Consider the following 19787-nt stretch of genomic DNA (forward strand, 5'->3'; position numbering starts at 1 on the left):
TTTCCTCATAGGGGAGCTGTTCCATCTCCTTTATCATTTTGGTTGCCATTCTCTGTACCTTCTCCATCGCAACTATATCTTTTTTGAGATGCGGCGACCAGAATTGTACACAGTATTGAAGGTGCGGTCTCACCATGGAGCGATACAGAGGCATTATGACATTTTCTGTTCTATTAACCATTCCCTTCCTAATAATTCCTACCATTGTATTTGCTTTTTTGACTGCTGCAGCACACTGTGCCGATGATTTTAAAGTATTATCCACTATGATGCCTAGATCTTTTTTCTGTGTGGTAGCTCCTAATATGGAACCTAACATCGTGTAACTACAGCAAGGGTTATTTTTCTCTATATGCAACACCTTGCACTTGTCCACATTAAATTTCATCTTCCAGTCTTGCAAGGTCCTCCTGTAATGTATCACAGTCTGCTTGTGATTTAACTACTCTGAATAATTTTGTACCATCTGCAAATCTGATAACCTCACTTGTCGTATTCCTTTCCAGATCATTTATATGTATATTGAAAAGCACCGGTCCAAGTACAGATCCCTGAGGCACTCCCCTGTTTACCCCTTTTCCACTGAGAAAATTGACCATTTAAGCCTACTCTCTGTTTCCTGTCTTTAAACCAGTTTGTAATCCACGAAAGAACATTGCCTCCTATCCCATGACTTTTTAGTTTTCTTAGAAGCCTCTCATGAGGGTAAGGGACCAAGACGAGACTTGGCTTAAGGCATGAAACATGGGACCAAGATGAGACTTAGCTTCAAAGTGAAGATGACCTCCGGAGACTAGTGCTGCGAGACTAGAAGGCTGGCCCATGCCACGAGGTGATGAGACACGACATGACATGCTAGAGAAGGTAGCCATGAGGAACCAAGGGTCCAGGAAGCAGAAGCAGAGACGAGGCTTCAGGAAGGAACCCAACTGACCGAGGCTCCAATGTCCGAGAACAGGAACCGGACGAAACGGATTTACCCTCGGGATGGAAATCTGGTGGACTCGAGGAGCTGGAACATCACAGGAAGACCACGAAACATCAGGAAGAGACCAGGAACATGAAGAACGATGAGGGATCCCACGAAGAACAGGAAAATACCAGGAGTGAAGACGAGAAGTCCTTGAGATGAACTAACTCCTTGCACAGGCCCTTAAGGACTGGAAGCTGGGCCCTTATATAAGGCTGAAGATCAGGAAATGCCCTAGGAGTCTAGGTGGGGCCAGGAGGCTGGCCCTTTAAATCTATGAAGGAGGCACGGCCCGCGCCCTAGGAGACAGGAAGCATGCAGAACCATGGCCAGCAGCCATGCTGCAGGAGCAGTGCAGGGAGAAGCCGGGCCTCTACACAGGCCCCGATGTCAGTCTACCAGGAAAGCCTGGGGACTGTGGCCTCCAGGCCGTGAAGCTGAAGAGAGCATCGGCGGCACTTCCTGCCGCAAGAGGGTCCCGATAGGCGTGGCTCCAAGCCGCGCTGAAGATTCAAAGTCCAGGGCTCCTGCGCTGCGGAGGTAAGTGCAGAATCATAAAAACAACTAGAAGAAACTGCCATGCTGCTCTTATGGGCTCTTGTGACAAAGAGGAAAGTATGGCATTGCTTTATTATTTTAACAATTGCCTTTGTTCTGTATGTGTACAATACCTTTGCCGCACTGCTTTTTGCGAGGCAAGATGAGTATGTTTAGCACACCATAGATATGGCAGAGGTCAAATGTGAGAACAATGAAAAGGTACTGGAACAGAAAATTTAAATTATTCCAAAGCGGAGCACATTTTCAGAATAATAAAAAAAAAAAAAATCTTACCCCGCAAAATCAAGGTCTTTGCTGAATGCAACATCAAGATTATCTCCTTCAAAGGAGTCTACAAGAAAATGGAAAAATTCTGTTACAATACAGTTTAGTGAAACATGGTGTCATTCAGAAACAGAGCAGTCACAGAAATAAAAACAACAAAAACAGTGTGCTGCCTTCTGAAAGGTACAACTTACGTTAATTGAAAACAGAGGAAACCCTTGTTTTTAAGACTAATTGATAAAAATAATCAATCTGAGCTTGTCATCCAAAATCAAACTAGCTTTTAGTAGGCGAAAAGTGAAGGTATTTGAGTTTTGCCTACACAACTACTATCATAAAAACCTCTATAAAGGGAAATAACAGACACGATCAAAACAATATTCAGCATAACTGGAAAAAAAAAAAAAAGGTGTATGGTTGGAGAGGCCACCACAGACACTTTCTGGACAGTCTCCTCTGCGCTGAGTGAAAAAGAATTTTCTTTGATTTGTTTTAAATGAGCTACTTGCTGATTTCATGGTGTGCCCCCCTGGTCCTTCTATTATCTGAGAGAGTAAATAACCAATTAACTTGTTCAAGTTCTTTCATGATTTTGTAGACTATCATACCCCCCCCCCCCCACCACAGTCGCCGCTTCTTCAAACTGAACAGCCCTAACTTCTTTAGCCTTTTCTCATAGGGCAGCTGTTCCATGCCCCATATCATTTTGGTCTCCCTTCTCTGCACTTTCTTCAGTGCAGCTATATCCTTTTTGAGACGTGGTGACCAGAATTGCACATAGTATTCAAGGTGCGGTCTCACCATGGAGTGATACAGAGGCATTATGACATCCTCCGTTTTATTATCCATTCCCTTCCTAATAATTCCTAACACTGTTTGCTTTTTTGATCACCACGGCACACTGGGCCGACGATTTCAATGTATTATCCACCATGTCGCCTAGGTCCTCTTGCAATGCATGCTGGTACCTTGCTGTCTGTTCATGCCTCGTCTTGATTTGTGCCTTCTTTTGTCATCCCTGTCATTGTCTTGTCCATCCGTCTCTGCCTGACTTCTGGTTTTGACCTTGGTCTCTGACCCTGACTATGCCTTTAGACTGCCCTGACTATAGCTTATACCCTCGACACTGCCTGATCTCCGCCTGCCCCAACAGTTGTCTGGATATAGATGCCGCTTGCTCACTGCCCGCCCTGACCTCAGCCTGCTAATTGACTTCTACTGACTGCTCTTTTCATAACCATCACATAAGCCCTACCAGCCCCTTAGGCCCAAGGGCTCAACCTGGGGCTGGTATAGGTGAAGCCCTAGACCCAGTACCTGTAAGTGCAAGTTTACTTGCCTTCAGCATGGGCCTAGTGCATATGTCCGCTAGGCTGCGTCAACCACATCAACAGCCCGAGGGCTCATATCCGTGACACTTGCAACAGTCACACAGCTTTCATATTATCTTCATTTAAAGGAACAATGCCAAAAATAGTGGCTCTCACCTAGTTTTAAAAAAAAATTGTCATGACCTAACAGATAGAATCTCAAGTGAAACATGCTCAGCCTTTCATAACTAGCCTTCATAACCAGCCTTCAACACCATATCTTCCCAACCCTGTGTAAGAGAACTAGGGGTAGTACTTTAACAACAACTGAACCTAAAAAAATATATCAGCTCCATCCTAAAAGAGGGCTTCTTCAAGCTCAATGTCCTAAAGAAACTTAGACCCCTCCTCCACTATCACGACTTCCAAACTGTTATCCAAGCTACTCTTTCCTCAAGGCTCGATTACTGTAATGCCCTTCTCTTTGGACTACCCTCCTCCACCACCAAACCTTTACAAATGTTTCAAAATGCTGTCGCCAGGGTCATCACAAACACACGGAAATCCGATCACATCACTCCCATACTCAAAGACCTCCACTGGCTCCCCATAACATCCCATATTCTCTTTAAAACTCTATCCATAATTCACAAATCCATTTACTCCTACAACTCCAACTGGCTTGATGAGCCCTTTTGCCTTACACATTTGGATCGACCCACCAGGTCTGTCAACAAAGGAACTCTAACAGTACCCCCCCCCCCTAAAAAAGCCCACCTCTCCACCACAAGGGACCGTGCAATATCCATTGCAGGCCCCAAACAATGGAACTCCCTCCCGACTGTACTTAGACTTGAGCCATGCTACTCTAAATTCAGAAAAAAACTAAAGACCTGGCTCTTCCGACAAGCATACCCAGAATAGTTCGCATTCATAGCCCCCCCCCCCCCCCCTAATACTTGCTCCCATACACCTCTAAATTTATTCATCTTTAAGCATTGACATCATCCTATTTTCCTTCAGGACCCCTGTATATAATCTCCTTCTTGGTCCCTCTGTATATAGTTGCACCATTGTATATAATTTTTTGTGTTTACGGTTTACTGTTACTGTTTTGCACCTTCGGTACTACTGTATCTCTGTAATTCCTTTTACTCCTCCCCCCTCCCCTGTTCATTGTAATTTCAAATCTTTCAGTTGTAATGTAAACCAGTATGATGTTTGCACACTAATGCCGGTATATAAAAATCTTAAATAAATAAACTAGAATCTTGATTTGATTATTTATTTTTGATTGTGTCATCCTCCTCCACAAAAGGAAATAGTGTGGCATACACCATATCATTGGAATGCAACAACATATTCATCAGGTACAATATTATACCAAATACAATGGCATATACATTGAATACAAATCTAACAGCATCTATATTTATTTAAAATATTTATAGTCCACTTATAGCAAATTTATTGTGCTAAGTGGATAACAAAAACAATATGCATAAAACATTCATAGCAAATTATAGAAACAATAAAAATAGAACATATCAATACAATAAATCATAGAATTGAAGACAATCTACTTAGTTAAAAAAACAAAACACATCTTATCAGGTAGCTGTTTGCAAAATTCAGTCAAAAAGCCTCTTGGAAAAGTAAAGTTTTTAGGTGTTTAAGTAAAGTTAATATCCATAATAGGAAAATTGGTTCTTACCTTCTAATTTTTTATTTCTGAGGTACCACAGATCAGTCCAGACAAGTGGGTTTATGCATCCCTACCAGCAGATGGAGGCAGAGAATAAAATTTTTGAGGCACACTACATATCCGAGAATGCCATCTGCAGTCCCTCAGTACTGACCTGTATCCAAGCTGTCTACCTTAACAAACCCCAATAAACCTGGAGCGAAAAGATGCTTAAAGGTTGGAGCCTCCTGAAAAAAAGACAAAACAAAACAAAACAAAAAAAAAACTAGGCCCTCTTAATCTGACAGAACGCACATCTGAAACTATGTACACTTCTCATTACTCTGAACATATCCCATATCAGCTCAGTAACATCCAGAAGCGAAGACGTCTTTCAAAAAATGGCGACAGGTCTCTGGACTGATCCGTGGAACTTCAAGAACGAAAATTAGCAGGTAAGAACCAATTTCCCTTTCCTGTTCGTACCCTGGATCAGTCCAGACAAGTAGGATGTACCCAAGCCCCTCTATTTTGGGCAAGAACTTGAAAGAGCCGCACGCAACAATTTCCCCAAAAGGCACCTCCTCCAGCACCCGCACACCCAAGCGGAAATGTTTGGGTAAAAGTGTGAGGCGAAGACCACGTCGTCGCACAACAAATCTCCTGCAGAGAAAATAGTTGACACTCCACCCACAAGGTTGCCTGCACCCTAGTGGAATGCTCTCTCTCAACCCCTCCAGCACTGACAGTCTCTTTCAGCAATCATGTAATAGTGCTCTTAGACACTTTATTTCCCTTCTTAGCACCTCTGCACAGGACAAAAAGATGATCAGATCTCCGAAAGGCATTTGTCGCCTTAAGATATCGCAAAAGAATTCTGTGTCCATCCAGCAAATGAAGCTCTCTCGCTATAGGAGCATCCGCAGAAAAATTCAGAAAGGCTGGTAACTCAATCACCTAGTTAAGGTGAAAGGAGGAAACCACCCTAGGCAAAAAAAGAACAAAGTTCAGATTCCATGCTGGACAAATCTTCTGAACGAGAGAACGCTAACATTTTGCCCCTTTGAGGGAACTATCCATATCCAGGGGAGACGCCAACAGTCTTCCCTAAATCCTATCTTGAAGGGAACCTAAAGCTGCCACCTGAACCTGAAGGGAATTATAGACCAAACCCTGTCAAACTGCTTTGCAAAAAAAAAAAAAAAAAAGAGGACTAGAATCTGTAGAACATCCACTTTCAAAGGCCGCACCTTGTTCTGCAAGCATCAAGATTCAGAGACTCTCCACAATCGGACATAAGCCAAAATTGTGGAAGACCGCCTTGCCTGAAGTAAAATCGCAATCACAGGTTCCGAATAACGTTTCAATCTGAGCTGTCGCCTATCAAAAACCAAGCCGCTAGACAGAAGAGAGCCTCCCGGTCATAAAATATGGGTTCTGCCACAACAGCCCTGACAGATGGGCAAATTGAATGGAACTGTCCACCGCCCGACAAAGGTGGTCTGCAAACCATGGGTGGCACAGCCACTTGGGAGCCACCCGAATCACCCTGCCTGAATGAAGCTCGATGTGCTGCTGCACTCGAAGAAGGGCTGAGGTTGAAACATGTACATAAAAGCGTGCCTTCCACGGGTGAATAACATTGTCGACGTTCTCCGATCTGATCTCTCTTCTGAGACTGAAAAACCAATCTGTCTTCGCATTTCCTGAAGTCGCCATGAAGCCCACCGCTGGTCTGCCCAGCCTGACCTGAATCAAAGAGGACTCCGCCGACAACCCCCACTCCCCTGCCTGCACGCTGTGGCTACATGAGAAGCCACTACTCTTGCCAGAGGTTTCTCCTCCCCAATTAAAAGCTCTTACGTCTCTTCGTTTTGCCCTGGCAGTTGATATACACCAGTGACGTAGCACTGTCCAAGAACATTCACGCCGCCTTGTCTTGAATGAGGGGGAGAAACTCCAGTAAGGCTCTGCACAGTGCTCTGGTTTCCAGCTGATTAATGGACCAGGTCACCTTCTCTGAGGACCACCGCCCCTGGGCCAATTTTTCTTGACACATTACCCCCACCCACCCACCAGAAAGGCTGTCATCTGTGGTCACCACTACCCAGTTGGGCACTTCCCGATACATCCCTTTCTTGAGATTGTGCCAAGAGTGCCACAACGAGAAACTGGAACTGGCATCCTCTGGCAACGGCAAATGAAACTGAAATTCCCACGAAAGTGGATTCCTACACAATAACAGAACATAAGAACATGCCGTACTGGGTCAGATCAAGGGTCCATCAAGCCCAGCATCCTGTTTCCAACAGTGGCCAATCCAGGCTATAAGAACCTGGCAAGTACCCAAAAACTAATTCCATCCCATGCTACTGATGCTAGTAACAGCAGTGGCTATTTTCTAAGTCAATTTGATTAATAGCAGGTAATGGACTACTCCTCCAAGAACTTATCCAAACCTTTTTTAAACCCAGCTACACTAACTGCACTAACCACATCCCCTGGCAACAAATTCCAGAGTTTAATTGTGTGTGGAGTGAAAAAGAACTTTCTCCGATTAGTTTTAAATGTGCTACATGCTAACTTCAAGGAGTGTCCCCTACTCCTATTATCCGAAAGAGTAAATAACCGATTCACATTTACCCGTTCTAGACCTCTCATGATTTTAAACACCTCTATCATATCCCCCCTCAGCCATCTCATCTCCAAGCTGAACAGCCCTAAACTCTTTAGACTTTCCTCATATGGGAGCTGATCCATTCCCTTTATCGTTTTGGTCGCCCTTCTCTGTACCTTCTCCATCGCAACTATATCTTTTTTGAGATGCGGCGACCAGTATTCAAGGTTCAGTCTCACCATGGAGCATTATGACATTTTCCGTTTTATTCACCATTCCCTTCCTAATAATTCCTAACATTGACATGGGCTGATACAGTAAAGCGCAGCCGTGGTTACCCGGTTTTTAACCCGTTTTGGACGCGCAAGGCGTACCCGCGATTTAGTATCGGCTTTTACGCGTCCTTACCGCTTGCCGAAAAGGACGCATATCCCTTTCCGCCTGCCGCATATGACATGTTAATGATCAGATTAGCTATTCCCTCCGATACAGTAATGTGCGCCTAAATTATTGCCCTGTTAACCAGCTTATTTACCATGTCTTTAACCTGAATATTTACCGCCTACCCTGTCCCTGGCGTTAGTGTAGTGTTCAGTCAGCTTCATACTGGACAGCGCCATGGGCAATATGTATATACTGGCTCTGGTGTTATTTTTCATTCGGTTGAGAAGTAGAATGAGAAATGCTCGAAATGCTCGGCAGATTGGAGAGGCGAACAGGGGAGCCCAGCAGCAAGGAGAACCCATCCGACCGGAGAACCCAGCAGCAAGACCGGAGGAGGTATGTGTTCTGTTTCGGTTCAACTGTAGCATCCATCTCTGGGCGTCTCTGAGGCTCCGGACATTGACGCCTCTACGGACGCCCTATACGGACGCCCATACGCGGTGTCCGTTCATGGACCTTCCCGCCTGTATCCGGGCGTCCATGATCGGAGGTCCCACTGCCTTGAGCGCCCGGCCGGACGTCCAAGGTCGCGGCTTGGACCTCCGGCCGGGCGCTCAAGGCAGCGGGGTCTGTAGAAAAGAACCATCCACTTACCTGGTGGAATAACTTTGAAATGACAGGTACCAGCGCACCCTGGATACTGTATAGGCGCTGCATACCGCTCTATACAGTAAAATGGATTGCGAACGCCTACCGCTTCATTGACGCCGCTTGGATTTGCGTCTAATTTGAATACTGAATCTAGCAGTATGTGAACCAAAATATGTGCGCGGCAAACGAGCGGGAGCCCGGCACTGTTTCTTACGCGTCCTTACTGTATCGACCCGTTTCTTTTGACTGCCGCAGCACACTGAGCCAATGATTTCAATGTATTATCCACTATTGGGCCGATACAGTAAAGTCCAGGGGAGAGCGGGCGAAATCCCACTCGCCTGTGCGTGCTATTATCTATTCAAGTGAGGCCTGGCGGTAAAAGCAGGCAACAGGAGGCGCTAGGGACACTAGCGCGTCCCTAGCACCCCCTTTTGGACCGGAGTGGCGGCTGTCAGCGGGTTTGACAGCCGACGGTCAATTTTGCCGGCATCTGTTCTCGAGCCCGCTGACAGCCACGGGCTCGGAAACCGGACGTTGGCAAAATTGAGCGTCCGGTTTTCGACCCGACAGCTGCGGGCCGACTTCAAATTTTTTTTTTTTTTTTACTTTTGGAAACTTTCGGGACCTCCGACTTAATATCGCCATGATGTTAAGTCGGAGGGTGCAAAGAAAAGCAGTTTTTACTGCTTTTCTGTGCACTTTCCCGGTGCCCGAAGAAATTAGCACCTACCTTTGGGTAGGCGCTAATTTCTGAAAGCAAAATGTGCGGCTTGGCAGCACATTTTGATTTCTGAATCGCGCGGGAATACCTAATAGGGCCACAACATGCATTTGCATGTTGCGGGCGCTATTAGGTTCGGGGGGTAGGACGCACGTTTTTGGCCCCTTACTGAATAAGGGATAACGCTAGCGCGTCGAAAACGCGCATCCAATGGCGGGTTAACAGTGCGCTCCAGAGCGCACTGTACTGTATCGGCCCGTATGTCGCCTAGATCTCTTTCCTGGGTGGTAGCTCCTAATATGGAACCTAACATTGTGTAACTATAGAACTGGTTATTTTTCCCAATATGCATTACCTTGCACTTATCCACATTAAATTTCATCTGCCATTTGGATGCCTAATTTTCCAGTCTCACAAGGTCCTCCTACAATTTATCACAATCCACTTGTGATTTAACTACTCTGAATAATTTTGTATCATCTGAAAATTTGATTACATCACTTGTTGTATTACTTTCCAGATCAATTATAAATATATTGAAAAGCATGGGTCCCCGTACAGATCCCCGAGTCCCCTCCTTTTTGGGCACCGCCAAGTACATGGAGTATCAACCCTGCCCCCTTTCTAGAGGGGGCAATGGAATAATGGTGCTCATGAGCCTTAGCCATTGCAACATCCCTGCACTGCCTTTCGCTTGGCCCGGGAGACGCAGTGGGAGATTATAAAGGCGTCCCTGAGCGGATGAGAAAATTCAAAGAGAGGAGGGAGGAGGGGAGGAATAGCCTAGTGGTTAGAGCAGTGGACTATGAACCAGGAAACCAGGGTTCGAGTCCTGCTGTCACTCCTTGTTACCTTGGGCAAGTCACTTTATCCTCCATTGCCTCAGGTACAAAAACTTAGATTTTTAAGCCCTCTGGGGATAGAGAAATACCTACAGTATCTGAATGTAAACAGGTGTGATATCTCAATTGAGATCGAATGTCGCCTTCAGATCTGATGTGATCTTGATCCATTCCTCATAAAAGAGGGACAGCCTTTCTCCACTAACCTCTCTTACTTCCGCCTCCCCCTTGAGGCCTACCATCCCTCGGAGGCCTTCATTGGGCTAGAAAGGACTGCTGTCTGCCTGAACTTTTTTTTTTTTTGCACCACCGGCCCAGGGTGCCTGCTAGTGTGAAACTGCCTCTCTTCTCGGAATCAAGCTCGTGTAGGAAAAAAAAATTTCTTGGGGTTTTTTTTCCTCAGGCAACTTATTACCCTTCAACTCCCCCAATTGCTTCATGAGCTGCTGCAAATCCTTTCCAAATAGCATTTTCCCTTGAAGGGGAGATTCGACCGCTGCACATCCATCGACCAATTTCATAGCCATAGGAGTCTCCTTGCAGTTCCCGCCGAGACCCTACCTCTGGTAGAAGTCTGGATCATATCATACCGAGCATCAGCCACAGAGGCCACTCCCACCCTCCAAGTGGGTTGCCTGTGCTGCCTCAGCCACAGTCCCTTACCCCTTGCCATGTGCCTTCTGCACCCAGCAACTTCCACACACCGCGGCACGAAGACTCCAAGCTGAAACCAAGTCTTTGAGCAGGATCTCCAGTTTCCGAGCCTAGACATATTTTAGAGCTGCTGCTCCAGCTACCAGAATGGATGTTTTTATAATGACCGCAGACGCGGCTGCATCTACCTTGAACTCTCCAGGACTCCAAGAGCTGCTCTGGCCAGGGGTATAGGATCGCCATAGCTCCCGCTACCTCCAGGCCCATCTCAGGAGATTCCCCCCTCCCAATCAGCTTCTTCACTGTCGTCGAGAATGGAAAGGCCTTAGGGTTCTCCTTAATCTCCTCAGGACCCAGTTACCCCTTCATTATCAGAGTCCTCCCAGGTTTGTTCTGGCAAGGGATATAGCTTAGCCACAGTTCTGGCTACCTTCAGGCCTGTTTTGGGTGAGAAACTCCCGATCCACTAATTTCTTCACCTTCTTAGGTAAAGGAAAAACTGCCTTAGGAGGCCCCCCACAGTCCATCCAGGACCGAGTTCACCCCCTAATCCCCAAATCTTCCAACACCTGGGGAAACAGCGGACTTATTTATTTATTTATTTCGGATTTTTATATACCGACATTCTCAATACAAGTATCGAATCAGGTCGGTTTACATATAACAAAACTTTCACACAAATGGCGTTACATGGAACAGCGTTTCTTAACATATAACGTATAACATATAGCATTTAGCATATAACCTATAACATATAGATATTAATAATAAATTAAATTAAATATTACATAGATAATAATAATAGTAACTCGTCAACAGGACGTAGGTAAATATTCAGCATGTTTATAGCGAGAATAAATATCTAGAAAAAAATTAAAGGGTAGACTAAATTGAGATTTGAGGGTACACAGACCATGTTGGTGTGCAAAGTATGCGAGAAATCCATGAGTTAAGGAAGACAGATGAATCAGAGAAGAAGTCTTTAAGAAGTCTTTAAAGTGAGAAGTTCAGATCTGACGTAGTTGAGTCTTGATGGGGGGTAAAGGTGAAACTGGATCTGGTGTTGAGCTATTTTTCTTTTGGCCGGTGTCTAAGTAAACTTGTGTTTCTGTATATGTTTGCCTGAAAAGCCACGTTTTTAGATTTTTCTTAAAAGTTAGATGGCAGGTCTCTTGGCGTAGATCTGGCGGTAGTGAGTTCCAGAGTGTGGGTCCGGCTGTTGAGAGTGCTCGTTTTGTTAATGTGGTTTTGATCGGGGGAGCATATAAGGAACCTTTGTAGTTGTGCCTGATGGGTCTTTGAGATGTGTGAAGGCGGAGAAGCGAATTTAGATTTAGGTGGGCGATGCCCATTATGTCCTTGTGGATCATTGATAGAGTCTTGTAGGTGATTCTAGCTTTTATAGGAAGCCAGTGTAGGCTGTGAAGAATAGGTGTTATGTGGGCTCTTTTATTAGTGTTGGTGAGTAGCCTTGCTGCTGCATTCTGCACCATCTGTAATGGTCTGGTGGATAAAGCTGGGAGACCTAGCAGGACTTAACTCCTCTCTGCGGAACAACCAAACTACACGAGGGCAGTTACCCTCAGCAGTCGGGACTTCATCCGAAAGGGTCCACTAAATCACTGACTGGGTCCTTGTTCGGCTCCACCGCAGTACCCTGCTACTGATCGGCCCATCTGACTCAGCTGATGTGTCCCAGTCCTCAGCCATGGACCATCCCAGCCCAAGGAGACGCAGGATCCTTCCAGAGCCCACCTGATCCCCCCCTCCCCCAAGGCTTTTTATCATAAGGGTTTTCCTGGGAAGTCACCATTTGGATCTGCTTCTTTCTCAGCCAAATAGGCCTTGCGAAGAAGCAGGACAAGATCCACTGAAAACTGCTTCGAATCTGAAGAGGATTGATCCTGCCTATTGTCCCCCTGGGGCCCCGTCCCTTCCCTACCAACCAGCAGGCCTTAAATCGCCAGGCAAAAGCAGGGGAGGGGAGTCCCGAGGCTCTGAAGCAGCCTCAGCTCCTGCCATGTGCTCTCAAAATTGCTGCCGGTGCCTCCAATCCCCGCAGGGCCAGAGGCACTAGCCTGGCCAACTGCATGGTTCGAACATCCCCTGATGGGCCCGCAGAGATCCCAGCCCCTCCCGAGGCACCCTCCGCGCACAACGCAGTTGTATTGAGTTGAACTATCACACCGCAGCAACGGCAACTTTTCCTGCTCTAAGCAGGTATCAGCCTGAATCGTGGGCAGGCCTAAAATTAGCCCCTGCCGCTGAACAAACCCTGCCGGTGGTGCGTCCCCAATCCTAAGCGAGCCCCCGGCCCCAGGAGGTTTTTGCCCTCACTCACCTGGCCCTGCCTCCCGGCAGCTCAGCACCTGAACAGCTCCCTTCTCATTTTTTTTTTTTTTTTTTTTAAAGGCACAGACACCGAATAAAGGAAATAACCAGCAAACAAGGAAATCACAAAGAAAAGGGCTATTTCCCTGCTTCTGGATGCAGCGAGAGCAGATACTGGAGGTGAGGACTCAGGGTGAGGGAACCAGGACCCCTGGCTTTCACCTCCCCTGACCAATAAAGGGTGAGCTAGCTCAGGGATCAACAACCCCCCGCTCGCCCTGCTCCACCCAAGGGATGGCCCACAAAGGAACCTAACACCTTGGGGAGCCTTCCAGGAATCTTCTTTCTTTTTTTTTTTTTTAAATCAAACTCCAGACTGCAGGTTTGCACCTCTACCATCTGCCGGAGACAGAAATATTGAGGGTCTGCAGGTGGCACTCTTGGTTATGTAGCAATGCCTCACAGTTTTTATTCTCTGCCTCCATCTGCTGGTAGGGATGCATAAACCCTCTTGTCCAATTATTCTTTAGACAAGGCATTCCATATTCTAGGGCTGATGACTGAAAAGGCCTGAAAGTGTGATTCCTGAAGACAGATTTGCTTGACACCTAGTACTCCAATAACATCTTGTCACATAATAAAAAAACAAAACCATTGCTTCATCCACCCCTCACTGATGACTTTGGAAGAATAGCATATGCTGCTCATTTCGTGGCACCCATGGCTGTTCCCTTAATTTGTTGTAAAAATTGTCCATGGAATATCAAAAAGTTTTTTGTGAGTCCTATAGTCACTAATTGAACTATGAAGTGTACAGGAACCCTACCTTGTTGTGTAGAGAGTTTCTGCTTAATTATGTTTTGTACTTCTTGTTGACGAATATTGGTGTATAAGAATGTTATGTCAATAGTAATCAATAACACTTCACCTCAATCCAGAGGGTTTTCATTGGTCCAGGGTCTTTTTAAATACACAGGAAGAGGATAATATGGCCACCGTCTGGCAAGAAGCAGCGGTGTCCATGTCCCGGCTTGAATCCACAGTAAGTTTATACTATTATTAGGATGTGAATCGTTTTTCTGATGAATTAAAATATCGTACGATATTTCTTAATTCGTCATATGTCAGTGAAAAACGATCGCATTTCCCCCGAATTTGTTAAAAAACAGTTTTTTGGCTTAGTGCGCGCTAACGGGAGTTAGCGCGCAGTAACTCCCGTTAGCGCGCGCTAACAAAACACGTTAATTTTTATTTTTTCCTCTTTGTTAGCGCGCACTAAGCCAAAAAAACGATTTTTCACGAAAAAAAAAAAATTACGATCCGCGGGAAACAGATTTTCCTGCGGCCACACGAACCCAAAAGCGGAAACAATCGGGCACCCGATTCACATCCCTAACTACTATATGGGCTAGAGACATTTTAGTCATCGATATAATTTAAAACTTATTTTCCTATTAACAGCAGCCTCTCTGGTCCCTGAAGCACGCAGTTATTGCCGAAACACTGGCAGCGTCGGGCGGCTTCACAGGACCTAAGAGAAATTGGTTACAACGCAGTTAAGGTATTCATTACCAATGTGGTGAAATGCAGTTCAGCTCACAATAGTAGCTGCTCTAGTATGGGTGGCTTCATTTATTTTTTGTGTAATAATTACCTTTCAAAGCTTCTCTTAAGGACTGTGGTTATTAAGGAGAGTTTCCAAATAAGACAATATATTTTATCATAAAAAAATATAGAATACAGAATGCTGTACAAACACGAGTACTACAGCTCAGTTAAAAATGTAAAGCAAAAACGGTATATTCTAACACTGAGGTACTCCCTTTTGGGAGTTACCCTTAAAAATACCAGACATTAAAAGTCTACCCATAAGGATTTGCATTTTCTCTGTATTTTGTTTGTTGTTTGTTCAAGAAGAGGGGAATTATATTTTTGAGGTGTGTATTTTTTTGGTTGACATTGTATTTAATGTTGCCAACTTTCAATTATCAAATTTCCGAATGCTTGGATTTGCCAATGAGATTTTCTCACATACGATTTATTGAAATGATTCAGCATTAGAAACACACAAATGTAGAATATAACAGAAAATAAGGACTCATTTAGTCTGGCCAATTTATTTCATCCTACCACAGATCCCAGTTCATCTCTGGCTTTTCCATCATTTCTCTGCAATTAATGATCCTCTGTAGTTGTCCCGCGCTTTCTTAAACCATTATTGTTTCTGCCTTTGTCTCCTCACTGGGAGGTTAATCCATGGATCTACCACCCCTCCTGCGAAGAAATATTTTCTGTTGTACTCCTGAGTCTAACCCTTGGGAGCCTAATATCATGCATGCTAGGTTTAGGTTTTATTGTACTTTATATACCAAAAGTCTAAAATAAAATCCATGTAATTTACATAAATAATACATTCTATTTCAACAACAACAAAAAAAAGTTAGCTTTTACCAGCCCAGGGGCAGATGCAAAAAACTTGCGCTGAAAGCGGGCACTGTGTATGCAGCGTCCGCTTTCATAACATGCCCCCAGGCACCTCTCCTGGGGATGCAATGCAATTTTTAAATTAGGGCTTGCATTGTTGAGGAGACACTAGGGGCGATTGCGCGCCCCTAGCGCCTCATTGACAGCGCAAGCAGGAAAGAGGTCCGCTGTGGTGGCTGTCTGCCGGTTAAGAAAACGGACGCTGAATTTATCAGCGTCCCGTTTTCCTAACCAGCGCACATGGTTAGGAAAATGGATGCTGATTCAACATCCATTCTCCCAACCTGACTACCTGCACCAGGAGTGCATAAAATCAATATTAAAGTGTCGGGCACTTATTAATTTATTCACTCCTTCACTTATTGCGGATTGGTCCCTTTACTGTCACATGTCAGTGAAAAGGACCAATGGGCAATAAGTGCAGGAGTGAATAAATTAATATTAAATGCCCGACACTTTATTATTGATTTTATACACTCCATTCTCCAAACCTGACTACTGGCACCAGAAGGACGCTGAATTAACCAGCGTCCATTTTCCAAACCCCTGCCAGTGTTTTTTTTAAACTTTTTTTTATTATTATTTTTTTTTTAAAGAGTTGTTCCTCCCACTTAATATCCCAAGGATATTAAGTAGGAGGCAGTACAGAAAAGCAGTTTTATTAAATTGCTTTTATAAACTCCACGTACTAAAAAAAACTTAAGACCCCCTCCTGCATCAAAACGACTTCCGAACAGTTCTCCAGGCAATCATATTATCCAAATTGACTACTGCAACGCCTTACTTCTAGGCCTCCCTACAACCTCACTAAAACCCTTACAAATGCTCCAAAATGCCACAGCCAGAATCCTCACAAACACCAAAAAAAAACACCAAACACATCACCCCTGTTCTAAAAAACCTACATTGACTCCCCATTCATCTCAGAATTCGTTTCAAGAGTCTCTCCCTTGTACACAAAACCCTACACAACCAACATATAAACTGGTTCAATACCTCCTTCCACTTCCAACCCTCATGTAGATCAACTAGATACACCAATAATGGCACGCTACCTATAACCTCCCCCAAACTCACCAATCTCATCTCTACTAGAGTACGTGCATTCTCCCTTGCCAGCCCTGCCATCTGGAACACAATGCCCCCCGACCTAAGGATTGAACCCAACACCCAAACCTTCAAACAAAAAAAAAACAAACCTGAAAACCTGTCTCTTCAAACAAGCCTACCAATAACCCCCCTCCCTCCCACTCCACCACACCCCCAAAACATTATCCCTCATGCATGGTTCAGCCTCAATAATTATTGTTACTTGTTACCTGTCACTTGTTCCTATTCCATATTGGCCTACTACGTTCCTGACTCCTTCTCGCTTTTTTAATCATATAGAGCTGCCACCTGTGCTTATTATAAAAACAGTTTCTCAATCTGTTATGATGTAATTTACTCATCTATCCTTGTTTTACTGTAAACCGATGTGATGTACCATACGAATGTCGGTATATAAAAGAGTTAAATAAATAAATAAATAATAGTTTTAGTAGTGCTCAGCAATTAACGCCTGCTCCGGGCAGGCGTTAATTTCTGATCACTAAAATGTGCATCCTAGACGCACTTTTTTTTTTTGCATAGGAAGTGAATAGCTAATATCCTCATTCACATGCATTTGTGATGAGCGCTATTATACAGTTTACCTCTCCTTCTCTTTTCCCTGTACAGTACCCCAAAAATCTGTAGTCAGGAAAAAAAAATCAGGACAGTTGGCAACTCTACTTTTATTTACTCACTCATATGCATGCCTGAAATGCCTAGATGACTTAGGTTGTGGAACCAGGGCCAGTGGAAGCACTAGGCGAACTAGGCCTGGGCCTAGGGCGCAGAGTATTAGGGGGCGCCGCGAGCAATGGTATCCCGAGGGGAGCCAATGCCCCCGGGCGCAGGGAGGCTCATGCGGCCACCAGTGGACCTCATCCTACTGGCGGCTGGAGCAGCGACACACAGAGTAGGCAGATCGGCAGGGCCGTGGCAGAGCTCACATCACCACAGCCTGAAGAAAAAGATTGCGTTTAAACGCATTGATGCTCCTCCTCCTTCCTGCCTGCGGGGCCCTGGAAGTAAACATTGCTGGAGCCACGCAGGCAGGAAGGAGGAGGAGCATCAGCGTGTGCAGAAGAGGAGCAGCACTTACGGACCGCGGCGAATCCCAAGTCGCAGCGGCCCGAGAAGAGGAAGAGGCCCGGTAGCAGGGTCGCTGCAGAGCCCATCCTGCGGCGACCCGCGAAGAGGAGGCCCAGATGTGAGAGAGAGGCTGAGGGTCTGTAGAGTGTGTGTGTGTGTGTATATGTGTGTGTGTATGCGCGCGCGTGTATAAGATGAGTTGAGAGACTGTGTGTGGGAGTGAGGACCTAAATGTTTGCAGAGACGGCATGTGAGAGTAAGAGCCTGTGTGTATGAATGATTGTATGAGAGAGAGCATGTGACAGTGAGAGTGTGTGTGTGTGTGTGAGAGAGAAATGCATGTGAGAATGAGAACCTGTGTGTTTGAGGGAAGAAGATGGAGAGAAAAGAAATAGAAAGACAATATAAAAAGAATTGGCAAAAAAAATAAGAAAGGGAATGTGGGAAAAAAAAAGCCTGTGACCAACCGATCAGACAGCAAATGTAAAAAAAAAATTAATTTTTTTACTGATTGGCACATGTAATCTTTGGTAATGTGCAAGAGTAGCACTTTCTCTATGCGGATCTCACAATGTACAAGATCAGCATGGAGGAAGTGGAAGCCCACGGGGCCTGCACAGAGGAGGCAGCAGAATGGGCTTCAGTGCCAGTAGCAGCAATCAACACCTCCCCAATAGCCATGTGGCAGCAGTGACAGTGGCAGCAGAGGAATGAGAGAGGCTCCGAGGTTGCTGGCAAAAGAAAGAGAGGGGGGTCTGCCTTTAGTGTGTGCATGTGTTTGAATGTTTGGGACTCTGACTGGGGGTGTGGGTGTATGCATGGATGCCTGCCTGGGGGTGTGGGTGTGTGTGAATGACTGGGAGATTGCCTGGGTGTGTGTGTTTGTGAGAGCATGAGTGTGTATGAGAAAATCCAGGGGAGTAAGAGTTTGTGTGTGTGTGTGGGGGGGGGGGGGTGGGGGGGAGAGAGTGTCAGAGCCTGAGAGTGTCAGTGTCAGTGAGAGCAAGAGGTTATGGTGGATATAAGAGCATGAATGTGTATGTATGTGACAGTGTATGTGTGAGAGAGATTGGACATGTGAGTATGTGTGAGAGAGAGGATAACCTCCTAATCCTCTGCATGGTGACTGGAAATCAAGAGCTCCCACAGAAGGGGACAGCAGGGGCTTTTTAGAATCCTTATTAGTTTTAATTATTGAATGTTATTTGATATATGTGTTTTGAAATATTTTATTGGTGTTTGGGAAATTGTAAAAAATGTATATGATTTTAATTAATAGAAATTCTATTTATCAGTAGTTTTAAAATATTCTTTTATTATGGTTTTACTATTATAACTGATGCTTTATGTTTCTTGATTTTATTTGTTTTATGAGGAATGGTGGTTCTATTTTTCTATTGTTAATACACAGAGTCTGGCTTCTTGGAGTTTCCATTTCAGTTTTTGTCTAATTTGTGCTCCTTCATTTTGTATTCTGTTTTTGGTGAGAGTCTGTCTCTGCTCTGTGTGTGACCGTGATGAGAGATTCTGCTAGCATGTAGTGTCTGTATAGAGATCTATAGCAATCGGGCTTGTTTTGTTTCCTCAGTAGGTGGTGTATTGGTATTCTAGGACCCAGTGTAATATTTACCCTTGCTTTTTCACAGGTAGGGTTATTGTTGTTTGTGTCCTTGGTGTTATTACTGTTATGTTACGATGGGATTGCAGTATAGGTTTTGAGTGTCTTTTTTTTTTTGCGGGGTTTTGTGTTAGTTCACAATGTGCCTGGCAGTGGAAGCTGTTTGTGCTGCTGTTACTGTGAGGTGACACCAGAATTTGAAAATATCTTTCAGTATGATGAGCTGTAAGGGAAACATCCAAGCTCATTGTTTGGGGGAATTTCAGTGGATGCACAGAGTTACAGAACTGGAGGTGCAGGATTTATATTGACATTCTGTCCCTTCCTATATATTCCAGACTTCATTCTCATAGCCATATAGAATTAGTTGAATGAGGCTATCAATTAATTTTATGGTAGTTTTACTAGAAGTGTGAAACTGGCCAGCTTTTGAAAAATTACACAGAAGACCCTTTGGACTTTTTTTTTAGCAACACTTTTTTTTTAAACCAATTTTAAAGCAGGATCCATGCTAT

The 19787-nt window shown here is 44.8% G+C and overlaps 1 protein-coding gene across 1 annotated transcript in view; it reads right to left on the bottom strand.

The window, feature by feature from the left end:
• The window catches only part of CEBPZ (CCAAT enhancer binding protein zeta), a 160319-nt gene that overhangs the window by 59365 nt on the left and 81167 nt on the right, over positions 1 to 19787 (bottom strand). Inside the window, exon 11 of the mRNA XM_029594155.1 lies at positions 1805 to 1862. Coding sequence (XP_029450015.1) covers positions 1805 to 1862 — 58 coding nt within the window. The remainder of the gene's footprint in view (positions 1 to 1804; positions 1863 to 19787) is intronic.

The sequence above is a fragment of the Rhinatrema bivittatum genome, chromosome 3 (assembly GCF_901001135.1).
Source record: "Rhinatrema bivittatum chromosome 3, aRhiBiv1.1, whole genome shotgun sequence".
Classification (NCBI taxonomy): domain Eukaryota; kingdom Metazoa; phylum Chordata; class Amphibia; order Gymnophiona; family Rhinatrematidae; genus Rhinatrema; species Rhinatrema bivittatum.